The sequence below is a fragment of the Amblyraja radiata genome, chromosome 1, assembly GCF_010909765.2.
Source record: "Amblyraja radiata isolate CabotCenter1 chromosome 1, sAmbRad1.1.pri, whole genome shotgun sequence".
NCBI lineage: Eukaryota > Metazoa > Chordata > Chondrichthyes > Rajiformes > Rajidae > Amblyraja > Amblyraja radiata.
The window spans coordinates 57,605,757-57,631,278 of NC_045956.1; the positions used below are offsets into that span (position 1 = coordinate 57,605,757).

General features: G+C 45.9%; 1 protein-coding gene across 2 annotated transcripts in view; it reads left to right on the forward strand.

The window, feature by feature from the left end:
* ccser1 (coiled-coil serine rich protein 1) overlaps positions 1 to 25,522 on the forward strand; it is a 1,210,497-nt gene that overhangs the window by 635,836 nt on the left and 549,139 nt on the right. For both annotated transcript variants that reach the window (XM_033022379.1, XM_033022389.1), the window contains exon 7: positions 19,456 to 19,533. In XM_033022379.1, the coding sequence (XP_032878270.1) occupies positions 19,456 to 19,533 (78 nt within the window). The remainder of the gene's footprint in view (positions 1 to 19,455; positions 19,534 to 25,522) is intronic.

Below are 25,522 nucleotides of genomic sequence, written 5' to 3' on the forward strand. Positions count from 1 at the left end.
AAGAGAAAGAGGTCACAGGTTTAGGAGAAGGCGTAAAAGATACTTTGGCAAATAACCACAGTGCATGATGCAGATAGTATTCACTGCAGTTTGTTGGTTGTGTATACTTAGAGTGTTGGGGGGGGGGTGGGGGGGGGGGGAGGTGGGAAGGGGGAGGGGGGAGGGGGCTCTTAATATTATATTAACGTTATTAATTTGCTCCTTTTACCCCATAACGGACCTATCTACTGATGCATAGCCCCCAACTCACAGGTGCTTCTAGAGAGGGAGGGAGAGGGGGGGTGGCGGGGTAGACAGTGAGGGCAGAGAGAGAATGGGCAGACACAGAGAGAGAGGGGCAGAGACAGAGAGAGAGGGGCAGGGACAGAGGGAGAGGGGGATGGAGGGTAGGAGGAGAGGGTGGGAAAGGAGGGGGAGAGGTGGGGGAGAGAGAGGGAGAGGACGGACCTGAACTCGGTGAGCGGGCGGCTCGGACGGGGCCGATTGCGAATGGGCAGCGAGCCTCGGCAGATACCCTCGACTTCGGGCGACGTGGAGAGCCTCGGCACATCTCGCATGACGGGAGACAGAATGGATTCAGAAGCAAGCCGGTGGCCTCCGGTGACGGACTGTGACTGGCTGTAACCTGCTGTGACCTCCGATGACCTCCCAATCTGCAGAGCATTTTGAGAAGGGGGGAGTTGGAGTGAGCAGGCAGGCGGGCGTGGGAGTCCAGCTGCGGGAGGCGTGGCGTGAGCGTACTTGGGCTGGGCGTGGGGCTTTAGTCCACAGCGGCGGGGGGGCGGGGCCTGGAGGCAGGTGGGCCTCGATTGGTGGGAATGTGGGCATTGTGACGGTAGCAGCTCAAGCGACGATTATATATTTTTTAAAGTGAGTTTTGTGATCAATTTTATTCAAAATCTGGGGGAATAATTGACCAAGGAGTGGATTACTGAACTCATAAGATAAATCCCTTCCGAAATTGTAAAAATCTCCGCGTTTTTGCGTCTGGTTTTCGAGGAAATACGATGCAAAGGCAAAATGCCGTACACCCACACACGCACACACACACACACACACACACACACACACACACACACACACACACACACACACACACACACACACACACACACACACACACACACACAGAGTTTTAAAAGTATACTAGACCAAGTGCAGACCCGTTGGGCCTGCTCCCACAATGCAGCCGTTCCCTTCCCGTAGCCCCCACGGGAGACGTGGTCCTCCAACTCAAGCGGCTCAGGAATCAGCAGTGCGGCTGTTTTTAAATGGCGTCTTTGAGGCGAGATGTGGGCGCCAGCAGCCGCTATGGTCGCTGGCCAGCAGGAGGCGACAAAATGAGTGAGTGGGTGGGGGGGGGGAGAGAAGGAGGATTTTATTAAAAATGTGTAGATAAACACAACAACATTTAATGAGGAGTGGATACTTGGAATGAAAAGTGAAATCTCTACCGAAATGGAAAAAAACATGGCGTCTCTGGGTCTGACGTTGGCGTAGCAACGAATCAAAGGCTGGCACCCAGAGGCTGGCACCCACAAGTCAGGCAGAAAGCCAGCAGCCAGCCAGCAGGCATACAGTTTTAATATTATACTAGACCAAGTGCAGACCCGTTGGAGGGGAGAGGAGGAGGAGGAAACGGGACAGATTTGGGAGGGAAAGGAGAGCGGGGTAGGGGGTGAGGGAGGGGGATGTGGAGAGAGAGGTGGGGGAGGGGGGGATGGGGAGGGAGGGGAGGAGGGAGGGAGGGGGAGAGGGGGGGGGGGGGAGAGGGGAAAGAGTGGGGAGGGAGAGTGGAGGGGAAGTGGGAGAGAAGTGGTAGAGTGGGGAGGGAGGGGTAGGGGGAGTGGTGGAAGAGGGACAGAAGGGTAGGGGGAAGAGGGCGGGGGGAGAGGGAAGGGGGTGGGGTAGAGAGTGAAGGGGGGTGGGGGAGAGAGGGATGGGTGGGAGAGAGAGGGGTGAGGAGAGGGAAACATAGAAACATAAGATTCTATAAGATCCCCCTTCAATCTTCTAAATTCTAGCGAGTACAAACCGAGTCTATCCCGTCTTTCTTCATATGAAAGTCCTGACATCCCAGGAATCAGTCTGGTTAACCTTTTCTGTACTCCCTCTATGGCAAGAATGTCTTTGGGCATTGGGCATTGTGACATCGCACGATGGAACGTTCACCAGGGGCTGGGGCTGGGGCTGAGGCTGGTCCAAAGGCATATGTAAATGGATCCATTCCGATTTGACATCTGTGAGCATTGGGCATTGTGACATCACACGATGGAACGAATCAAAAGGCAGAAAGGCAGCCGGCCGGACGGCAAGCGGCAGCCACAGACTTTTAATATATAACTAGACCAAGTGTTTCCCCAACGCGCGTTTGGGGGGTGGGGGGGGGGGTAAGGCATCACACTAACCACCTGGGTCTATTGGGTCTGTTCCTCCAAAGCACGGTTGCGGGGTGGGAATCTGGCTGGGGCTGGGGCTGGTGCAAAGGCATATGTAAATTGATCCATTCCGATTGGACATCTGTTAGCATTGTGCATTGTGACATCACACGATGGAACGTTCACCAGGGGCTGGGGCTGGGGCTGGTGCAAAGGCATATGTAAATGGATCCATCTCGATTGGACATATGTGAGCATTGGGCATTGTGACATCACACGATGGATACGAATCAAAAGGCAGACAGGCAGCCGGACGGACGCTGGACGTCGAACGGACGCCGGCAGCCACAGACTTTTATATAATAACTAGACTGTTGGGTCCCAGTCACACAGGAGGCCTGGTCCCATTCCCCAACACAATCGTAGCACTAAGCAGGATCGTTTTTGCTCAAATTTAATTACAACGCAGACAGGAAATGGTCAAGATGAGAGTTTTAGTTATATACTAGACCAAGTGCAGACCCGTTGGGTCTGTTTCCCCAACGCGCGTTTGGGGGTGGAGGGGGGGGGGGGTGAGGCGTCACACTAACCACCTGGGTCTATTGGGTCTGTTCCTCCAAAGCACGGTTGCGGGGTGGGAATCTGGCTAGGGCTGGGGCTGGTGCAAAGGCATATGTAAATGGCTCCATTCCGATTGGACATCTGTTAGCACTGTGCATTGTGACATCACACGATGGAACGTTCACCAGGGGCTGGGGTTGGGGCTGATGCAAAGGTATATGTAAATGGATCCATCCCGATTGGACACATGTGAGCATTGGGCATTGTGACATCACATGATGGAAACAAATCAAAAGGCAGACAGGCAGTTCCCTGTTCCCCCAACGTGCGGTTGCAGGGGGGGGGGGGGGGGGGAGGGAGGCGGCATGCGGCGTCAAACACATTAACCACCTCCACACACACACTAACTACCCACCCCCGCACACAACTACCCCCCTTGTCAATATATTAATATTATTTATTTACTCCTTTTACTCCATAACCACCCTATCTACTGACGCATAGTCCCTAACTCGCAGGTGCATCTAGAGAGGGAGGGGGGGGGTAGAGAGTGAGGGCAGAGAAAGAAGGGGGGGAGAGGGAGGGGGAGGAGAGGGAGGGAGGGAGGGAGGGGAACAGGGGAACAGGGGGTGGGGGGAACAAGGAGGGGGAAGGGGGGTGGAGAGGGAGGGGAGAAGGGGGGGGGGATAGAGAGGTGGGGGGGGGGGGAGAGAGAGGAAGAGAGAAGTGGGGGAGAGAGAGAGGGGGGGGAGAGAGGAGGGGAGGAGAGAGAGAGGGGGAGGGAGGGAGGGGGAGGGGTGGGAGAGGAGGGAGGGGGGAGGGAGGGGGGGTGGGGGGAGGGGGCAGAGAGAGGAGAGGGGAGGAGGAAAGAGGAGGGGGGGAGGGAGAGGGGGAGAGGAGAGGGGGGAGAAGAGGAGGGAGGGAGAGAGGAGGGGGGGAGAGAGAGGGGGAGGAGAGAGGGGGGAGAGAGAGAGAGAGAGCGAGAGGGGGAGAGAGAGGTGGGGAGAGGAGAGGGGGGGAGAAGAGGAGAGGGGGAGAAGAGAGGAGAGGGGGAGAGGGAGGGGGGAGAGAGGAGAGAGGGGGGGAGAAGAGGAGAGAGGGGGAGAGAGGAGGGGAAGGGGGGAGAGGAGGGAGAGAGGGGGAGAGGAGGAGAGGGGGGGGCGGGACGAGGAAGAGAGGGGGGAGAGGAGGAGAGGGAGGGGGAGGGAGAGGAGGAGAGGGAGGGGGCAGAGGAGGAGGGAGGGGGGGAGAGGAGGAGAGGGAGGGGGGAGAGGGAGGGGGGGGGAGAGGAGAAGAGGGAGGGGGGGAGAGGAGGAGAGGCAGGGGGGGAGAGGAGGAGAGGGAGGGGGGCAGAGGAGGAGAGGGAGGGGGGGAGAGAGAGTGCCTTTTTACTTCAACCCAAACCCAAACAACCATTTGCAGGCAGTGCTTTTTTACCTCTAACCATATTTTCATTTTCAAACCAAATTAAGGGTACTCACAGTGCTGTAGACATTTGTCAGTCATTCAGAGCTCTGATTGAGGCACACCACTTGCAGAGACTGATTGAGGCACACCACTTGCAGAGACTGATTGAGGCACACCACTTCCTGGTTTATAGTCCCTCCCCCTCCCTCCAGCAGGGGCAGCAGAGAGAATGGGGAATTTTGTAAAAACATTAATATCTCTGTCAATTTTCATCGACGGGAAAAATCCTCGGCACACATGCGGCGGAGGGGGGCTCTGAGCGAGGTGGCCAAAAATGACGGCCGTAGGTGGCGGCGTACTCTCGGAAATCGCAGCACAGAAAGCCAAAGCCGGTCAAGAACAGACCTTTAGTAATATAGATATGATATATGATATGATAGATATGATATGATAGATACCCTCTAATCCAAACAGCATTCTGGTAAACCACTTCTATAAATCTCTCGATGCTTTGTCTCCACTGTGTGGAATGCCTCTCTCTGAAACATGAAACATGAAACATCTTTGATTGCATTTGACAGCTGGCAAAGCTCCAATTCTTGCTTTGCCAGACACAAAAGCAGAGGTTGAGTTTTAATAGATTATAAATGCCTCTGACAAACAGTCTATTAAAATTGAGGTATATAATTAACAAGTAACAGGCTATTAAAACTGTTCAAAACAATTTTAAGAAGTTAGTGGGAAAAAACCCTGAAACCACTCATCAAATTAAAGTGAAATAATCAGAAATCAGTAACACACCCTTTGTCTCCCGATCTTCCGCCATCGGGTGGCACACTGGTAGAATTACCACCTTATAGTTCCAGCGACCTAGGTTCGATCCTGGCTATGGGTGCTGTCTGTCCGTAGCTTGCACATTCTCCCTGTGACCTTGTGGGTTTTCTCTGGGTGCTCCAGTTTCCAACTGCACTCGAAAGACGCATTGGTTTATAGGTTAATTAGCTTCAGTAAAAAATTGTAAATCTTCCCTATTGTGTAGTATTGTGCTAGCTATGGGGTGATCGCTGCTCAGCAAGGTATCGGTGGGCCAAAGGGCCTGTTTCCACGCTGTAAGTCTAAGGTCTAAAGCTATGAGGAGAGGTTGAACAGGCTTGGATTGTTTTTGCTGCAGCATCAGAGATCGGGGGGAAGCCTGAAAGAAGTAGACATGTATAAAATTTAGTTTAGTTTAGAGATTTGGCGTGGAAACAGGCCCTTCGGTCCGCCGAGTGCATACTGACCAGTGATTGCACACTTACACTACAACCTGTATGTCTTTAGAGTGTGGGTAGAAACCAAAGATCCCAGAGAAAACCCACGCAAGTCACGGGTGAAACGTATAGACATCATCCGTATTCAGGATCGAACCTGGGTCTCTGGCGATTTAAGGCAGCAACTCTACCACTTATCTACCATCCCATCCCTTGGGTTATGAGAAGCAGAGACAGGGGAGACAGTCAGTATCTCAGAACCTTTTCCCAGGATAGAAATATCAATGAACGTAGTTTGAAGGAGTGAGAGGCAAAATTTGAAGAGAGATGTTGGGGCAAGTTTTTTTACACAGAAGGTGGTGGGTGCCTGGAACACGCAGCTAGGGGTGGCGGTGGAGGTAACGATGATAGTGGCATTTAAGAGGCTTTTGGATAGGCACATGGATATGCAGGACATGGAGGGGTGTGGATCATGTGCAGGCCAAGGAGATTAGTTTATCTGAGCATTATATTTGGATTGGAGGTAGAGTTGCTGCCTTACATCGCCAGAGACCAAATTGGATTGGAATTTGTGAGCTGAAGGGCCTGTTCCTGTGTTGCATTGTTCTATGTGGATTGCAGTTGTCTAGATTTAACCTGTCCCATTGGTATTGCACAATGGTATGAGCTGTTCCCAGGCATAGAAACTGAGATAAATATTAATTGCCGTGGGATTGTCAAGATGTAAATTAAGTTGCAAAGGTTTCAAAGGTATTTTATTGTCACATGTATCAATTATAAATGTGAGGCATAGACAGGGTTGACAGTCAGAACCTTTTTCCCTCAAAGTGAAAATGTCAAAGACTAGAGGCATAGCTTTAAGCTGAGAGGGGTAATGTTAAAAGGAGATGTGAGGAGCAAGATTTTATTTCTCAGATGATGGTGGGTGCCTGGAATGTGCTGCAGGAGTTGAGATGGAGGCAGATACGATGGTGGCACTTAAGAAACAAGGGCATGCTGGAAATGGAGAGATATGCATCACATATCCCTCAATTGACATTCTTATTGCAGCAACACAATAGAATACGTAAGCATCGTACACTGTAAACAATATAATAAATGAGAAGTTCAATGTGTGTATACACACACACACACGCATGGGTACATATAACAAACTAACAAACAATTAGAGTGCAATAATAACAATAATAGTCTATGTAGTTCTGAGCTTATTTGAGTTTGTAGTGTTTAATAGCCTTATGGCTGTAGAGAAGAAGCTGTTCCTGAACCTGGCTCCTGTACATTCTTCCCGATGGCAGGAGTAAAACGAGTGTGTGGCCAGGGTGGTGTGGGTTTCTGATGATGCCGACTGCCTTTTTTAGTCAGCGACTCTGGTAAACATTCTTAAGGGGTTGGACAGGCTAGATGCAGGAAGATTATTCCCGATGTTGGGGAAGTCCAGAACAAGGGGTCACAGTTTAAGGATAAGAGATGAGAAAATAATTTTTTACACAGAGAGTGGTGAATCTGTGGAATTCTCTGCCACCGAAGGTAGTTGAGGCCAGTTCATTGGCTATATTTAAGAGGGAGTTAGATGTGGCCCTTGTGGCAAAAGGGATCAGGGGGTATGGAGAGAAGGCAGGTACAGGATACTGAGTTGGATGGTGAGCCATGATCATATTGAATGGCGGTGCAGGCTCGAAGGGCCGAATGGCCTACTCCTGCACCTATTTTCTATGTTTCTATGTTTCTATAAATCCCTTTGATGGTGGGGAGATCGGAACCCGTGATGGACTGGGCAGTGTTTACAACTTTTTGCAGTCTTATTAGCTCCTGGGTATTCAAGTTGCCGAACCGAATATAGTTGGGAGGTCATATTACAGTTAAACAAGGGGTTAGTGAGGCCACATTTAGAGGATTTTGTCAGTTTTGGTCACCATATTATACGAACGATGTTGCCAAGCTTTAAAGGATTCAGAGAAGATTTACCAGGATGTTGTCGGGACTCGAGGGACTGAGGTTGCGTAGGCTTGGGCTTTATTCCTTGGAGTGCAGGAGGATGAGGGGGGTCTTATAGAGGTGTACAAAATCATGAGATCAATAGATTGGATAAACACACAGTCTTTTTCCCACTGCAGGGGAATTGAGAAGCAGAAGACATAGGTTTAAGGTTAAGGTGAGGGTTGAAAGATTTAATAGGAACCTGGGAGATAACTTTTTTATACAAAGGGTGGTGGGTGTATGGAATGGAGGAGGCAGTTAAGACAGGTACTATCGCAACGTTTAAGAAACATTTAGACAGGTACATGGATAGAGTAAGTTCAGAGGGATATAGGCCAAAAACAGGCAGGTGGAACTAGTATAGATAGGACATGTTGTTCGGTGTGGGCAAGTTGGGCCGAAAGACCTGTTTCTATACTGTATGACTCGATCTCTCTATGTTCAGCACAGACATTGTTGGCTGAAGGGTCTGTCCTCGTGCTGTATTGTTCTATGCTCTGTGAATTAAGGAGACTCAGGTCTGACTGCTGTGGGATCTCCGAGCTCCACTACACGTTTCTGCAATGCTGGGCCTTGGGACCACGCACAAAACAAACTGATAGATTTAGATCACCACGTCTATCTTGAGCTTCCTGTTTGGATAATACTTGCGGGTAATTCTCAGACACAAGGAACTGCAGTTGCAGGAATCTAGAGCACAACACATGGTACTGGAGCCAGGAACTCAGCAGGTCAGGCAACACCTTAGAGTCATAGAGTCATAGAGTGTGGGGATAGGTTCATCGGCTCAACTTACCCATGCTGACCATTTTGCCCCATCTACACTTGCCCACCTGCCTGCATTTTGCCCATTTACCTCTAAACCTTTCCTATCCCAGTACCTGTCAGATGTTTCTTAAATGCTGTGATAATACCTGCCTCTACTACCTCTTCTGGCAATCCGTTCCAACCTTTGTGTGCTATTAAACATTTCACGCTATTAAATCTTTCCCCCGTCACCTTAAACCGATGTCCTCTGGTTCTTGATTTCCCTTCTCTGGGTAACAGTCTCTCTGCATTTATCATATCAAAACGTTTCATATTTTTGTGCATCTCTATAAGATTGCCCCTCATGCTCCATCGCTTAAAGTACTAAAGTCCTCACCTGCTCAACCTGTACCAAGAGCTCAGGTTCTCAAGTCCTGGAAACAGCCTCTTTTCTCTACGCGGGCATGGACAGATGACATTTTGGATCATAATTATTGGTATTGGTTTATTATTGTCACAGTGAAAAAACTTGACTTACAATGCAATATTGAACATTTAAATAATATACCCCTACCAGGGGCCTTATCTTCACTTTAGACTTTAGAGATACAGCACAGAAACAGGCCCTATGACCCACAGTAGTGATCCCCGTACTCTCCCATCTCTGTCCCCCTTTTTCCCTTTTATTCCCCGCCCTCTTTCCCCTCTGCTCCATCCCCTTTCATCCATGTCGCTCGCTCAAGCTTTCCTTTACCGCCCTCTATATTTTGTCTATATTATGACTTCAGACTCACATCCATGTGGTTGACTCTTAATTGTTCTCTGTAACAACCTGGCAAACTTTGACTTATCAACGCACACATATTTCTCCCACCATCTCCCACCACCGCAGCCGCCCTGCTCCATGCCAATCCTCCATAGGCTTGTCTCCCATTCCCAAATCCCACATTAACCATTTAATCCCCCCATTCCTCTCCTCCTTGTCACTTTCCTCCCTCAGGTTTTCCATCTCACTCTTATCTCACACCCTTTTGCCTCATTTTCTAACATTTGGCACTGTCTCCACCCATCTACTAATCAACCCCTGCACACCTGTATCCAACTATCCTTTACCAGACTTTGCCTCCCCTCACTTCTCTTTTCTAGCTTCACCCCCCCCCCCCCCCCCCCCCCCCATCCCCACCCCCCGGAACTCGATCAGTCTGAAGAAGAATCGCTACCGAAAACATCAGCAGCCCATTCCCTCCACAGAGGGAGGGAGTTGCATGAGGATCAAGATCTCAGCATCTGCAGCCTCTCATGTTTCCAATGGGAAAACATTGTTCGTTTGCTGGTGTAAGTCAGCAAGCTCCAGCTCCCGTGAATTAATTCCTCCTGATCTCTTCATTGTTTCAAGCAGTTCACAGAATGATTGTTGACACTGATATATCAACTAATGTGTTGCACTGACAGCCAGTAAGTTGGAGGCAAGGAAGTTCATTTGGCAGGACTCACAACAGTCTGTTTTTCCAGAAAAGTCGATACACGAAGCCAGTGGCAGAGCAAACAAAATCTATTTACAATGTCTACCCAAAAGGCATCTCCATGCAATGTAGCAAATTAAACTTGGTAAGGTCTTCTAATAGAAGCATGGTGGTGTCTCCAGTGATTTGTACTAAGTGTGTGATATCTGTTTGAATCACTATGGCGACACGGTGGTGTAGTGGTAGCTGTTTTGCTAAGATTGAGACTGAGGCCAAATGCAATTTGGAGGAACAGCACCTCATATTTTGCTTGGGCATCTTACAACCCAGTGGAATGAATATTGATTTCTCTAACTTTGAGTAACCCTTGCTTTCACTCTCTCTCCGTCCCTCCCCATCCGAGTGCTCCTGCCAGTTTCACAGTCCTCATGATTAATTTTACTGTTTGTATGCCTCGTTGTCAACTTCCCCTCTGCATTTCCTTCATCTGTTCTTTTAACACCTTACATGTTCTTTGTTCCCTTCATTTCCCTCTCGCCTGACTCTCAGTCTGAAGAAGGCTCTTGAACCAAAAGGTCCTCCATTCCTTCTCTCCAGAGATGCTGCCTGTCCCGCTGAGTTACTCCAGCATTTGTGTCTATCTTGAGAGTAATATGGTGGTGGTTTCATGGGTGAATTTAAATATTAGAATTGGCTACTCGTTCATGGTTGTATAGAGATTAGAGCAGATAATTGACTACACAGTTTTGGTGCTCCTGGTTATCGAGGAAGAAGTGGAGGAAGGACATTCTTGCTATTGAGGGAGTGCAGCGTAGGCTCACAACGTTAATTCCCGGGATGGTGGGACTGTCATATGATAAAAGAATGGAGCGGCTGGGCTTGTATACATTGGAATTTAGAAGGATGAGAGGGTTTCTTATAGAAACATAATAAATTCTTAAGAGATTGGACCCGCTGAATGCAGGAAACATGTTCTCAATGTTGGGGGAGTCCAGAACCAGGGGCTATGGTTTAAGAATAAGGGGTAGGCCATTTAGAACTGAGATGAGGAAAAACTTTTTCACGCAGAGAGTTATGAATTTGTGGAATTCTCTGCCTCAGATGGCAGTGGAGGCCGATTCACTGGATGCATTCAAAAGAGAGTTAGATAGAGCTCTTTGGGCTAGTGGGATCAAGTGATATGGGGAGAAGGCAGTAATGGGGTACTGATTGTGGATGATCAGCCATGATCGCCTCGAAGGGCCGAATGGCCTACTCCTGCACCAATTGTCTATGTATCTAAGTGTTGTTTCCAGTTGTTGCGCAGCAGTAGAGTTACCTCCTTACAGCACCAGGGACACGGGATCGATCCTGACTACAGGTGCTTCCGGTTATCTCTGGTTTCCTCCCACATTACAAAGACATACAGGTTTGTTGGTTAATTGGTTTTGGTAAAATTGTAATTTGTCAGTGATGTGTAGGATAGTGCTAATGTACAGTGTGATCGCCAGTTGGCATGGACTCGGTGGGCCGAAGAGTCTGTTTCCACGCTGCATCTGTCAACTAAACTAAAACCGAAACTTCATAGCTCTCTGGGCTGCTGTCTTGATCGACAGAGTAATTGCCCAACCATCAGCTTTGTGGGCGGGATTAAGAGTGGCACTATTGGTGACCAGGTAGGAGAAATGTTGATGCTTTCTACAACTCAGGTTGGCACCACAAATAACAATAGTCCAAAATGAAACCCCCGCGATGATTTGTGAGTGCCCTTGCAAACCACGAAGAAACAGATTTGATTCAAAATGGACATTTTGAAGCAGGACATCGATTTGGAAATCAATGATAGTTTGAATACAGTTGATTCTCTCCCAGAAAGCTGAAGAGGCAATTCCTTCATAAATTATTTCTCAGCATAGTTAATGAATGTGTCAAGATTGCAAGACACATTTTCCCAGTTGGTTATGTGCAAGCTGTGCTCTCTTTTATTTGTTCCGTTTTATGTTACCAACCATAATAATTGACTTTATTTTGATTTTTCTTACCCCTCAAGCTGTTATGAGGAACAAACTGTTCTCAGACTGAGCCGAGCTGAAGATATCTGTAGAGGGAATTATCGGGATTGAAAGACTGAGGGAGTTTGTGTTCACTGTGCAAAACAGATTGCACCTCAGCATCAATTTGGCAGAAGCATCCCGATAAACTCAATAGAATCAAGTTGAGAGTATTTAATTGTCATATGTACCGAGAACAGAACAACAAAATTCTTACTTACAGCAGATTAACAGGTCTGTAAATGCAATACACATATAATAGATAGAGGCATCGACAGTGTCATAGAATCATACAGCATGGAAGCAGGCTCTTCGGCCGACGTCGACCAACATGCCCCATCTACACTAATCCCACCAGCCTGCGTATTGCCCAAATCCCTCCAAACCTATCCTATCCATATACTTGTCTAAATGTCTCTTAAACATTGTGATAGGACCTGCTTCAACTACCTCCTCTGGCAGCTCAATCCATACACCAATCACCCATTGTGTAAAAAATATAATAAACAAAATTTACTGAACTGATAGCCATCGTACGAGTGCTAAATAGACGTCTTTAGTGCAACCAAAGACAGTCTGTGGAAATTCAGTTGAAGTTAGTGTTATAATAATAATAATAATAATAATAATAATAATAATTTGTTTATAGGGACAGTGCATATTAATGAACATTTGCATGTAAATATGCGAGATTGTAGCCAATCAGTAGCTAATTTCCGTCTCTAGTCCCAGGCAAAGGTAGGTGAAGTGTCTTGCCCAAGGACACAACGACAGTACACACTCCATCAGGATTCGAACCGGCCACCTTCAGGTTGCCAGCAGAACACTTAGCCCATTGTGCCATCTGTCGTCCTGTTGATTCAAGATACTGATGGTCGTTGGGAAGAAGATCTCCTTGCACCTGGTGGTCATGGTTTTCTGACTCTTATACCTTCTTTCCAATTGTAGATGTGAAATGAGGATGATATGGCTCTTTGATGATAATGGCATGCCTCCTACAGATCCCTTTGATGGTGGGGAAGTCAGTACCTATGATGGACCAGGCAGTCTCTACCGCTCTCTGTAATCTCCTTCATTCCTGGGCATTTGAGTTGCCGAACCAGGCTGTGATGCAGTCAGCTTGCTCCCTCCTGTAGATGTTCAAGAGGGTGTCCGTCAACATACGGAATCTCTGCAATCATCTCAGGGAGTAGAGGTGTTGATGGACTTTCGCTGTGATTTCATCCATTTGCTGGGCCCAGGATCAATCTTCAGTGATATGCATACACAGGAATGTGAAGTTGTTGACTCTGTTCATCACCAGCCTGTCGTTCCTGACCGTTTGAGTTTCCGAACCAGGCCTCGATGCAACTTGTGAGCGGGTTTACAGTGTAACCTAATCTATTCAAATTCCTTGAAAAGATCAGATTCTTGTGTCTTGTAATAGAAAAGGTTATTGAGCCTACTTGGGCATTTAGCTTATCATTTTGGTGTTTGGAGGAAAGGAAGTCTGACATTGTAAATTATCTTCATCGTGGAAAAGCTTTGCAGTCCATGGAGTTACTTTGAAGAGCAGTGCACCCATTATAATGTTTCATTCTAAAAGAATGGAAGTAACCACTTTTGCTTTACCATACTTCCTCAGAAAGTTTATATTTTCCCACTATTTATTTACTGCAGGACATTTTTGTAAAATATCTTTGAATCATAAATGGTGTTGATGGGAGATTTTGAACTCAGATTGGGCATCTTATTTTAATTTGTGGTTGATTACTTTAAGATGTTTTCATTCATTTTATCCCCACATGAGAACGAGGCAGCACAGTTGTGCAGCGGTAGAGTTGCTGCCTTACAGCGGGAGAGTTGCTGCCTTACAGCGCCAGAGGCCCGGGTTCAATCCTGACAGTGGGTGCTGTCTGTATGTAGTTTGTACGTTCTCCCTGTAACGCATGGGTTTTCTCCGGGTGCTCCGGTTTCCTCACACGTTTCAAAGACGGTCAGATTTGTAGGTTAATTGGCTTCTGTAATTGTCCCCAGTGTCTAAGATAGAACAAGTGAGTGGGCGATCATGGTCGGCGCAGACTTGATGGGCTGTTTCCACACTGTATCTCAAAATATGAGATGTGGATATGCTCAGCGATGTTCCCCATGTCTTATCGTACCCCGAGCCTGTTGGATCACATCAGAAGACAATCACATAGCTACCACATTGTCGTGGAGTCAGACTGGGTATGGACAACATATATAATCAATGACCCAAGCCTGTAGTTGCAATAACCTGGTAGATTTTTGGTTACTGTTACTTTTACAATTCAAATTTACTTTAGTTTTGAGATGAAGCAAGGAATCAGGCCCATCGGCCCACACTAGCCATTCATCTCCCTTTCAAACTACTTCGATGTTATCCAACTCTTGAATTCACTCTTAGAGAGAAACAAAATGTTGGAGTAACTCAGCGGGTCAGGCTGCAGCATCTCTGGGGGAAAAGGATGGGTGACGTTTTGGGTTGGAGCCCTACTTCTGACTTCTTGCGTCTTCTTGCATTCATTCCTTACACATAGTGGACAATTCATAGAGGCCAATTTATCTACACACCCTCGGGCCTTTGGAAAGTGGGAGGAAACCAGAGCACCCAGAGAAAGCACACGGAGTCACTGGTAAATATATAGTCCGAGGGTCTCCAATAAGGTAGATAGGAGATCAGGACAACTCTCTAGTTGGTGATAGGATGGTTCAGTTACCTGATTATAGCTGGTAAGAAACTGTCCCTGAATCTGGAGGTGTGTGTTTTCAAACCTCTCTACCTCTTGCCTGATGGGAGAGAGGAGAAGAGGGAGTGACCGGGGCGAGACTAATCCTTGGTTATGCTGGTGGCCTTGCCGAGGCAGAGTGAAGTGCAGATGGTGTCAATGGAAGGGAGGTTAGTTTGCGTGATGGTCTGGGCTACATCCACAACTCTCTGCAATATCTTGCCGTCTTGGATGGAGCTGCTCCCAAACCACACTGATGCATCCTGATAAAATGCTTTCTACGGCGCATCTGAAGAAGTTTGTGAGGGTTGTTGGGGACCTGCCAAACTTCCTACGCCTTCTAAGGAAGGCTAAACTGCTTATTCAAATGGCATTAACTTGCTTTATTGAAAGATTACGTATACTTTTGCAGTTTTGCGTAGTACAAAGTACCGTTTATAATCTGGAAAAATGCCATTCAACCCACTGTCTTTCACCATTTTGTCTTTGTCTTTCACCATTTCACTCTGTCAACAAATACTTCAATTGCTTGTATGTTTCCTGAGCTTCACTTGAATGCACCATTGCTATCTGTCCTAACTGAGTTAAGGTTAGGTTTAGGTTTCTAATTGTTAAGTTAACAGAGGAACGGTGAAAATCTTTATTTTGCAAGCTTTATGCTGATCAGATAATACTATACATAAATACAATTAGGCTAAACTCAAGTACAATAGGTGGAACAAAGGGAAAGTTACCTAGTGCAGATTATTGTTCTCAGCATTGTAGCACATCAGTTCCAGAGACAAAGTCCAATGTCCGCAATGGGTAAAGAATTGGACTCTACCAAGCTCATGGAAGGACCGATCAGAAGTCTGAAAACAGAGGAGAAGAAATTGTTTCTGTGCCTGGTGGTGCATTCCTTCAATCTTCTGTATTCCACACAATGGGAGCGGGGAGAAGAAGGAATGACCTGGGTGGGACAAGTCTTTGATGATGTTGTCTACATTCTCAAGGCAGAGTCAAGTGTCGATGGAGTCAATAGTGGAGAGTCTGGTTTGTGTGTTGGACTGGGCTACATCCACAACTTAACAATTTCTTACTGTCTTTGTTCCTTGTGCTCCTTATATTGAGTACTATATTCTAAAATACTCATTGGTATTTATATTGATGCTGGTTTATTATAGTCAGGTATATTGGGATTCAGTCAAAAACTATATTTTGGACACTTACCCGGCAGATCATACCAACATGAGTACCGCAGGCAGGGAAAAAGAGAAAATAAACAGAATGTGAAATATATTGTTATAGCTATACAGAAAATGTAGAGAAAAAAAGTGAGTGTTACAGTGAGGTACATTGGAAGATGCACTACCATCTACTATTTACACTAGTCCCACAGGCCTGCATTTGGCTATATCCCTCTAAACCTATCCTATCACTTTCCCCTGTTTCTTAAATGTTGCAATAGTCACTGCTTCAACTACGCCCTCTGGCAGCTCATTCCATACACCCTTTGTGTGAAAGAGTTACCCCTTAGATTCCTATTAAATCTCTCCACATTCACCCTAAACCTTATGTCCGCTGGTTTTTGATTTCCCTATTCTGGCCAAGTGTGCATCTACCAGATCTATTCCTCTCATGATTTTATAAACCTCTATAAGATTACCCCTCATCCTCCTGTGCACCAAGGAATAAAGCCCAGGCCTGCTCAACCTCTTCCTGTAGCTTCCTGTCCCTTCTTTACACATGTGATTGGATGAATGAATGAATGGATGAATGAATGATGATACTTTATTATTGCATGTGACATGTCACAGTGAAATTCTTTGTTTTGCATACCATTCACAGAGTATTGTAAAGAGTTGCCATGAATAGGGCGCCGACAATGTGACAAAGTGTTCACTGTAGTCCCAATGGTCTTCATGTCTATATTAACATTCATTTTCCAAAAACCCACTCTTTCTATCTTCATCTCATGTTGCATTTTTCACAATTTCTCCAATCTATTTACTGTATCCCACAAAGATTGTTGAAAATTACCATTCAATGAAAGTTAAAATTGCAATAAAATCTATTCAATAGCACAGTATAAAAAACATAATATATCAGTTGTAAACAGCTGGGTATTGTAGTACATGATAGTCTAAGCACAAGCGTGAATCCGTTTTTCACATGCTTCATTTTTAAATGACAAATATGATCTGCCACTTTGTTTGAAGCAGTGATTTGCTTCGAAGGAGTGATCATTTATCTTCTGTTGTCAGAGTGCAGCAGTTAGTGCTGCTCTGCACAGCTCCAGTCACCTGGTTCCTGATCTCAGGTGCTGGCTCAGGAGAGCTTTGTGTGCCTCAATGATTCCTTTAAGTGCCCCTGTTACCTCCCCATATCCCAAGGATCACACTGCTAGGGCCAGGAAGCGAGCGGGTAAGATCATCACTGACCACTCTCACCCTGGCCACAAACTGGCCATGGCTACTTTGAAGAGTCAATGCAACGAAATTTCGTTCAATGTGCACTGTGTCTATGTGTATACCTGAATGACAATTAAAGTTATTATAAAGTTATTATTATTAAAACTCTTTGAATCACTTCCCTCTGGAAGGTGACTCCAGACTGTCAAAGCTGCTACAGCCAGACATAAAAACAGCTTTTTTCCACGAGTAGTAGCTCTACTCAATAACCAAAAATCTGTAGCCTCCTTTTGCTCTGGTATTGTATTTAATTCACATGTTTAATCAATAATGTTTTATTATCAATGTTTAATGTTTTATGTGTCATTCCTAACTATCACTGTATGTCATGTTGTCACTTGCGGGCGGAGCACCAAGGCAAATTCCTTGTATGTGAATATACTTGGCCAATAAACGTACTCATTCATTAATTCATCCACTGTAAATTACCCCTAGTGTAGGTGTGTGGCAGGAGGATTTGGGAGAGTTGAAGAGTTTAGTTCAGAGATTTGTTTAGTTTAGTTTAGCTCAGCTCAGTTTTTTCCCAGCTGTGATCCGGGATCTGAACCATCCTATCAACAACCAATGAGTGGTCTTGAGCTACCATCTACCTCCTTGGAGACCCTCAGACTATCTTTAATCAGATTTTACTGGACTTTATCTTGCATTAAACGTTATTCCCTTTATCATGTATCTGCACACTGTGGACAGCTCAAATGTAATTATATATAGTCTTTCCACTGACTGGTTGGCACACAACAAATGTTTTCACTGTACCTCAGTACATGTGACAATAAACTGAACTAAACTAAACAAAGCTCTGCACAACTTTGCTTACTTTAGAGAAACAGCATGGAAACAGACCCTTTGGTTCACTTAGTCCACACTGACCATTGATCACCCGTTCACACTAGTTCCATGTTATCCCACTTTCTCATCCACTCACTACATAGTCGGGGCAATTTACAAAAGCTAGTTAACCTACAATAATAATAATAATATCTTTTTATTGTCATTGCACGTCAGTGCAACGAGATTTAGTATGCAGCTCCAACCGATGAAAAAGAAAAGTAAAATAAATAAATAAGCTGTGTGTCGTGACGATCCGATGGAGACAGTCCAGGGGGGGGGGTGGGGGCACTCAGCAGGGCCGGTTCAGAGCCGCTATAGCTCTTGGAATAAAGCTGTTTCTGAGTCTGAAGGCCTTGTAACGTCTGCCGGAGGGAAGTAGTTCAAACAGTCCGTTACAGGGGTGTGATGAGTCTTTATGGATGCTGACGGCCTTCCTGAGGCACCGTGTGTGGTAGATGCCCTCCAAGGCTGGTAGCTCTGTCCCAATGATCCTCTGCGCTCTGTGGACGACGCGCTGAAGAGCTCTCCTCTCCGCCTCCGTGCAGCTGGGATACCACACAGAGATGCCATACGTTAATATGCTCTCTGTGGTGCAGCGGTAGAACGTTGGCAGCAGCTGTTGGGGCAGACCAGTCTTTTTTAATGTCCTCAGGAAAAACAGTCGTTGCTGTGCCTTCTTGACCAGCGCAGCGGTGTTGTTGGACCATGTGAGGTCCTCTGAAATGTGAGTGCCCAGAAACTTAAAGCTGGACACCCGCACATCTTTGGAATGTTAGATGAAACCGAAGCAGCCAGGGAAAACCCATGCAGTCACATGCAAGGAGAACATGCAAAACAGCACACAGACAGCACCGGAGATCAGGATCGAACTCGGGTCCCTGGCGCTGTGAGGCAGCAGCTCTACCAGCTGCGCCACTGTGCCGCCAGAGTGTTTCTTCTTTTGTTTCAACCAAACAACTCACAGATAGGTAAGACAACAAGGAGTGCAGATAGAAGAAATGAATTACACATAAAGACATCAATAGATCAAGTGAACAGGCAAAGTCATGGCAAATGCAAAGACATCCACTTTTGAACCTGTAAATGGGAAGCAATACAATGGGGAACAATGGAACTGCAGATGCTGGAATCTTGAGCAAAGAAGGTTGCTGAAGAAAGGTTCCAACCAGAAGCATCACTATTCCCTTGTCCATTCCCTCCACAGATGCTGCCTGACCCGTAGTGTTGGGGTGATTGTTGGTTGGCATAGACTCAGTGGGCCGAAGGGCCTGTTTCCATGCTGTCTCTCGGAGATAACCTAAACTTTAACCATCTGAAGAAGAGTGCTGACTCAAAATGTCACCTGTCCATTCCCTCCTCAGGTGCACCCTGACCTGCTGAGTTCATAAGTTATAGGAGCAGAATTAGGCATTAGGCCCATCGGGTCTACTCCACCATTCAATCATGGCTGATCGTAGTTCCTCCAGCACCTTGTGTTTTGTTCAAGATTCTAGCACTTGCAGTTCCTTGTGTATTCATCTTTTGGTTATTTCTTTTCAAAACTATTCATTGAAATGGCATTACTTGTTTTTGGCAGAAGATTGTGTTGTGGAAGCTTGCCCTGAAATGGTTTTCCCATTTTTGTTGCAGAGTGCAGAGATGAGTCCGGCCAGCAGCACGCATTCTCTTCCTGTCAGTCCTAACATCGAGATGCCCTTTGCTTGCAAGGTAGGATGCACAGCGACCTTGTCTGTCAGTATGGAACTCAGAAACAGTTCCCTCAGTGAACACCTTGTGCCCCTTTTGTTAAGTCTGTAGCTGCAACAGAGGATTCCCCTAAAACCAGAAGACTGATGAAAGTCCCAAGTATGTTCTGGAGACTGTGGTTCATGTAGTATTATTGTACATTTATGTTAATGGAATTATTGAAACAAGTTCAGTGTTTAATGTTGCTTCCTATTAGGTGTAAAAAGGCACAAAGTTCTGAAGTAACTCAGCAGCAGGCAGCATCTCTGGAAAAGATGGAAAGGGCGATGTTGAAACAATGAACTGCAGATGCTGGTTTACCAAGGAAAGACACAAATGCTGGAGTAACTCAGCGGGTCAGACACAATCACTAGATAACATGGAAAGGTGCTGTTTCGGGTAAAGGACCCTTCTCTAGTCTGAAGAAAGGTCCCGACCTGGAATGTTACCTATCCATGTTTTCTCCAGGGATGCTGCCTGACCCGCTAAGGTACTCCAGCTTTTCATGGATCGGTAATGTTTCAGGTCAAGACCCTTCTTCAGACTGAGAGTAAGGGGAGAGGGAAACTAAAGGTATGAAAAGGTCTGAAGGAGGGTCTCGACCCAAAACTTCACCTTTTCCTTTTTTGCAGAGATGCTGCCTGACCCGCTGAGTTACTCCAGCAATTTGTGTCTCTGTAAGACATGGAAAGGAGACATTTTAGGTTGGGATCAGTCAGAAGAAGGATCCCGACCTGAAAAGTTACCTATCGATGTTTTCCAGAGATGCTGCCTGACCCGCTGGAGTTACTCCAGCATTTTGTATCTTTTTCCAGTTCATAAGTTAAATCTTTAATGGAGAAATCAATCTCTTGCCCTTCTGGAAGGATGACATTCGTCCAATTACAGACTTCTAATGCAGAGGAATATTTTACATCATTAGGCTTGTAGAAGGCAAACCTGTCACCTGAATACTTCAACTTTAAAATTTGTATCTATGGGGAGACATGATGCTGAAAGTTTGATATATAATGTAAAGTGGCATGTACTTTCTTGAAACAAGGCACTTAAAGCTGATAAATGGATGCTCAGCCCATACTTGAATCAATTAATAACATAAATTTAGCTTGCAATTTTTTTGCGGTGATACAAATAGTCTTTGAAAGATGCTAACAGTCATTGATGAATGGGAGACATACCAATAGTTTAGTTTAGTTTAGAGTTACAGCCCGGAAACCGTCCCTTTGGTCAACAGAGACCGTGCCAACCAGCTATCCCCACTACACTAGCACACACGAAACACTAAAGACAATTTACCATTTTTACCAAAGACAATTAATCTACAAACCTCTACCTCTTTGGAATGTGGAGGAAACCGGAGCATCCGGGGAAAACCCTTGCGTCACAGGGAGAACGTACAAACTCTGTTCAGACAGCACCCGTAGTCAGGATCGGAGATGGATCTCTGGCGCTGGAAGGCAGCAACTCTACCGTCGTGCCACTGTGCCACCCACAGTTGGCATACCATCCCACAAACTGGAAACTACCAAAGAAGGAAGATATTTCTTTGCAGGGTTGTTGAATGTTGATTCCGAAGTCTTAATTCCATCTGCTTTTTTTTCTCTCTGAGTGAGATGCGTTTCACACTTTCTATTTCTTGGCTGGTGAGCAAGGCACGGGGCGTTTAATTCACTTCCCAGGGAAAAGAGCATGCAGCCACCTACAGAGAGAAGTGATGTGCTATCTGACAACAAGAGTTGTACAATGAAACAATCGCATTGTAAATGCACTGCATTATTTTCATTATGGTCTGAACCGAAGAGAAAAAGAGATAAATAAAGAGGAAATACCCACAGAAATTGGCCCTTCAGCCCACACGGACCAAAATGCCCTATATAGGCTAGTCCCATTTGCCGGCATCTGACCCTTACCCCTTTCAAGCTTTCCTATCCATATACCTATCAAACATATTAGAAACAAGGACCTGCAGATGCTAATTTGCAAAAAAAAAGACTCAAGTGCTGGTATAACTCAGCTGGTCAGGCAGCATCCCTGGAGAACATGGATAGATGACATTTTAGGTTGGGACCCAATATGTTTTCTGACCCGTCTTTTGTGTCTTTTTTCAAGTGTTTTCTTAAATATGTCATATCACCTGTTTCAACTACATCCACTGGCAGTTTGTTCCACGTATCCACCAATCTCTGAAAATGAAAAAGCTTCCTTTCAGGTTCCTACCAAATCCTTCTCCTCTCACCTCTGGTTCTCGATTTCCCTACCCTGGGTAAAATACATTGAGCCCCCTCCTGATTGTATACACCTTTACAAGATCACACCTTAACCTCCTGTGCTCCAAGGAACAAAGCCTGCCCAACCTCGCCTTAGAGCAAAGGCATTTGAGTCCTGGCAACATCCTCGTAAATGGGTGTTGCACTTTGTGAGATCGAATGGACGAGGAAAAGCCACAGTTAACCCCACTCTCAACCCCATTCTCCTGCATTCTCCTCATAACCCCTGACATCCTTACGAATCAAGAATCTTTCAATCTCCACTTTAAAAATATCCATTGACCTGGCCTCCACAGCCGTCTGTGGCAATAAATTCTACAGTTTCACTACCCTCGGACTGAAAGAAATTCCTCCTCATCTCTTTTCTAAAGCTACGTCCCTTTATTCTGTGGGTATGGCCTTTGGTCCTCGACTCTCCCACTAGTGGAAACATCCTTTCCACATTGACTCTATCCAGGCCTTTCATATTCACTGTTGAGAATGAGTGTAAACGTCAGACTGTTTCTGTGCGTACTAATGGATGACTGTACTTGGCTCCGCTTAGTTTGGTTTAGTTTATTTTCACGAGTACCGAGGCTACTATGTAAAGCTTTTGTTGCATGCTAACCAGTCAGCAGAAAGGCAATACATGATTACAATCAAGCCATCCACAGTGTACAGATACTTGATGAAGGGAATAATGTTTAGTGCAAGATAAAATCCAGTAAAGTCTGATTAAAGATAGTCCAAGGGCCTCCAATGAGGTAGATAGTATCGCAGGACCACTCTCTCTTTGATGGAAGGACGGTTCAGTTGCCTGATAATAGCTGGGAAGAAACTGTCCCTTAATCTGAAGGTGTGCATTTTCTGCATGTGACTGCATAGGTTTTCACCGGGTGCTCCGGTTTCCTCCCATACTCCAAAGACATACAGGTTAATTGGCTTCTGTAAATTGTAAATTGACCCTAGTGTGTCCGATGGTAGACAAAAATGCTGGTGAAACACAGCGGGTGAGGCAGCATCTATGGAGAGAAGGAATAGGCGACGTTTTGGGACGAGACCCTTCTTCAGACTGATGTCTGACCCTTCTTCTGACTGATGTGTGTAGGATAGTTCTATTGTACAGGGTGATCGCTGGTCGGTGCGGACTTGGTGGACCGAAGGGTCTGTTTCTGCACTGTATCTGTATCTCTAAAGTCTAAAAATACCTGAAGCACATTTCACAATGTCAGTTCAAGACCAGCAAGCACGGTTCTGTATATGGAGACCATCATTCCGCAAGATCTGATCGGCCAACTAGATATCTAAGATAAACAATAAAGTCTGAAGATGCGTCCCTACCTGAAACACCACCTATACTTTTTCTCCAGAGATGCAGCCTGAACCGCTGAGTTATTCCAACATTTTGTGTCTCCCTGTAAAGAAACTTGGAAGTGTACATGGATAGGCAAAATTCTGCGGGATAGGGGCTAAATGTGGGCAAATGGGACTAGCTTAGATTTAGTTTAGTCTAGTTGAGAGATACAGCATGGAAACAGACTCTTCAGCACACCGAACCCACGCTGACCAGCGATCACCTGTGAACTAGTTCTATCCTACACGATAGGGACAATTTACAGAAGCTATTAACCTACAAACCTGCAAGTCTTTAGAGTGTGGAGGAAATGGAACACCTGCAGAAATTTCATGTGCTCACAGTGTGAATGTGAAACTCCGTACAGACAGCCCGTAGTCAGGCTAAAAACCCATGTCTTTGGCGCTGTAAGGCAGCAACTCTACTGCTGCGCCATCTTGGTCGGCGTGGACATGATGGGCTGAACAGCCTGTATCCATGCTGTATGATTCTACAACTCTTTGAGCAACAGGGAAGAACAGTAATGTATCACTGAGGCGGTATTTGATCAGAGATCAGTTTGAAAGTTTCCGGGGATGAGAGTAGCCCTCCCTGAGTGTCCTAGTTTGTGAGAAGTTGTTATCCTTGACGGTACGTTCCTACGTCTATAATTCGCGCAGTTCGATGTGAATTCCCAAAGTAGAACAAACCCGCAGCATGGGTAATGGAAGCGAGTGTCCCGTATTACACGGCAGAAGGTGCATTCAGGGAGCGCTCTAATAGTTCTCTCATTTATCCTCCCAGATTTGACAACTCCTCATGTTCATTGGCGCTATTTATACACCACCAGTAACCTGAATACTGGTCACATTTAACACCCTAAGGAGTTTCAAATGACATCAGCACAAGGTCCTGGAGCATCAGATTAAATAGAACTGCAGCAGGCATATTCTGTTGGACAATAACAGACATTACATTTAGTTTTGCATTTCAGTGATGATATTATTTTGGAGTGCCCTAGATAATGCCCCATTTCACTTGGTTATGCAATAACATTTAAGGGTGACAGTATACTAAACTTGATGCTGCAAAGTACTCGGATAACCAGCCACTATTCTTTCTTTATGTGCCATTAGGGTTGCATTATAGCAAAGGTATTTCATCACAACGGAAGAAAATCAGATAAAATTAACTCGCCCGACATCAAACTCAGCTTAACTTTCATTTTCTCAGTCCCAACTTCGTTACCATATTGATGTTAAAGAAACTTTTCTTAACATTTATCGATAGAATTCTACAAGAACCTGAGGACTTGGGTTTAATCAAAAAAACAGATGTCAGAGGTTTAATCAAGAGCCGGAGGAAATATGTTTCAGGGGTAAAGCTTCAGAGTGAAAGGACATACCTTTTGAAAGGAGAAGAGGATGGTGAATCTGTGGAATTTATTGCCACAGACGGCGATGGAGGCTATCATTGGGTGTTTTTAAAGCGGAGATTAATAGGTTCTTGATCAGCAAGGGCATCAAAGGCTATGGGGAGAAGGAAGGAGAATCAGTTTGAGAGGGCAAAATAGGTCAGAGCAGACTCAATGGCCTAGTTCTACTCTGGTACCTGATGGTCTAAGATAGAGAATTATTAACCTTGCACGGCCCCATCCCAAGCTCGGGCTCGGCCCTCACTCCAGCTCCAGCACCACCCTCCCCGGGCGTAGGGCACCGGCAGCGGCTGCCACGCGAGCGCTGGAGTGGCCGCCCCTCCCTCCCGGAGTGTCCCGTCCTGCCTTGCGACTGCATTGTGATGTCACTATGGGTTTTTTTTACTGAAATAGGAGAGTTTTCGGGCTGTTTTTAAAACTTTAAACGATTAAAAAGTTTGGAAATATAGGTGGGAATGCAACGGGAAGATGTTGATCGCCTCAACGGGAGAAAAATGTGAGTGGAATGTGTGAAAATTGGAAGGCTGTGGCCTAGCATTTGGAAGAAAATAGGAATGAACCAGATTGTGCCCAGATAACACACACGCACACATAAACATACATACACATAAACAAGAGAAGAGTTTTAGTAATATAGATAGGGGATAATTAAGCCATTCAGCCCATCGAGTGTCCGCTGCCATTCAATTATGGCTGATCTATCACCTCTCAATCCCATTCTCCTGCCCTAGAGTCATACAATGTGGAAACAGGCCCTTAAGCCCAACTTGCCCCATGCCGACCAACATGCCCCATCTACGCTAGTCCCACGCCTACTTTTGGCCCATATCTCTCGAAAACCAACCCGATCCATGTATTCCATGCCTTCTTCTGTCATATGAGGAAAGATTGGAAAGACTGGGCTTGTATTCACTGGGATTTTGAAGGATGAGAGGGTATCTTACAGAAACATCTAAA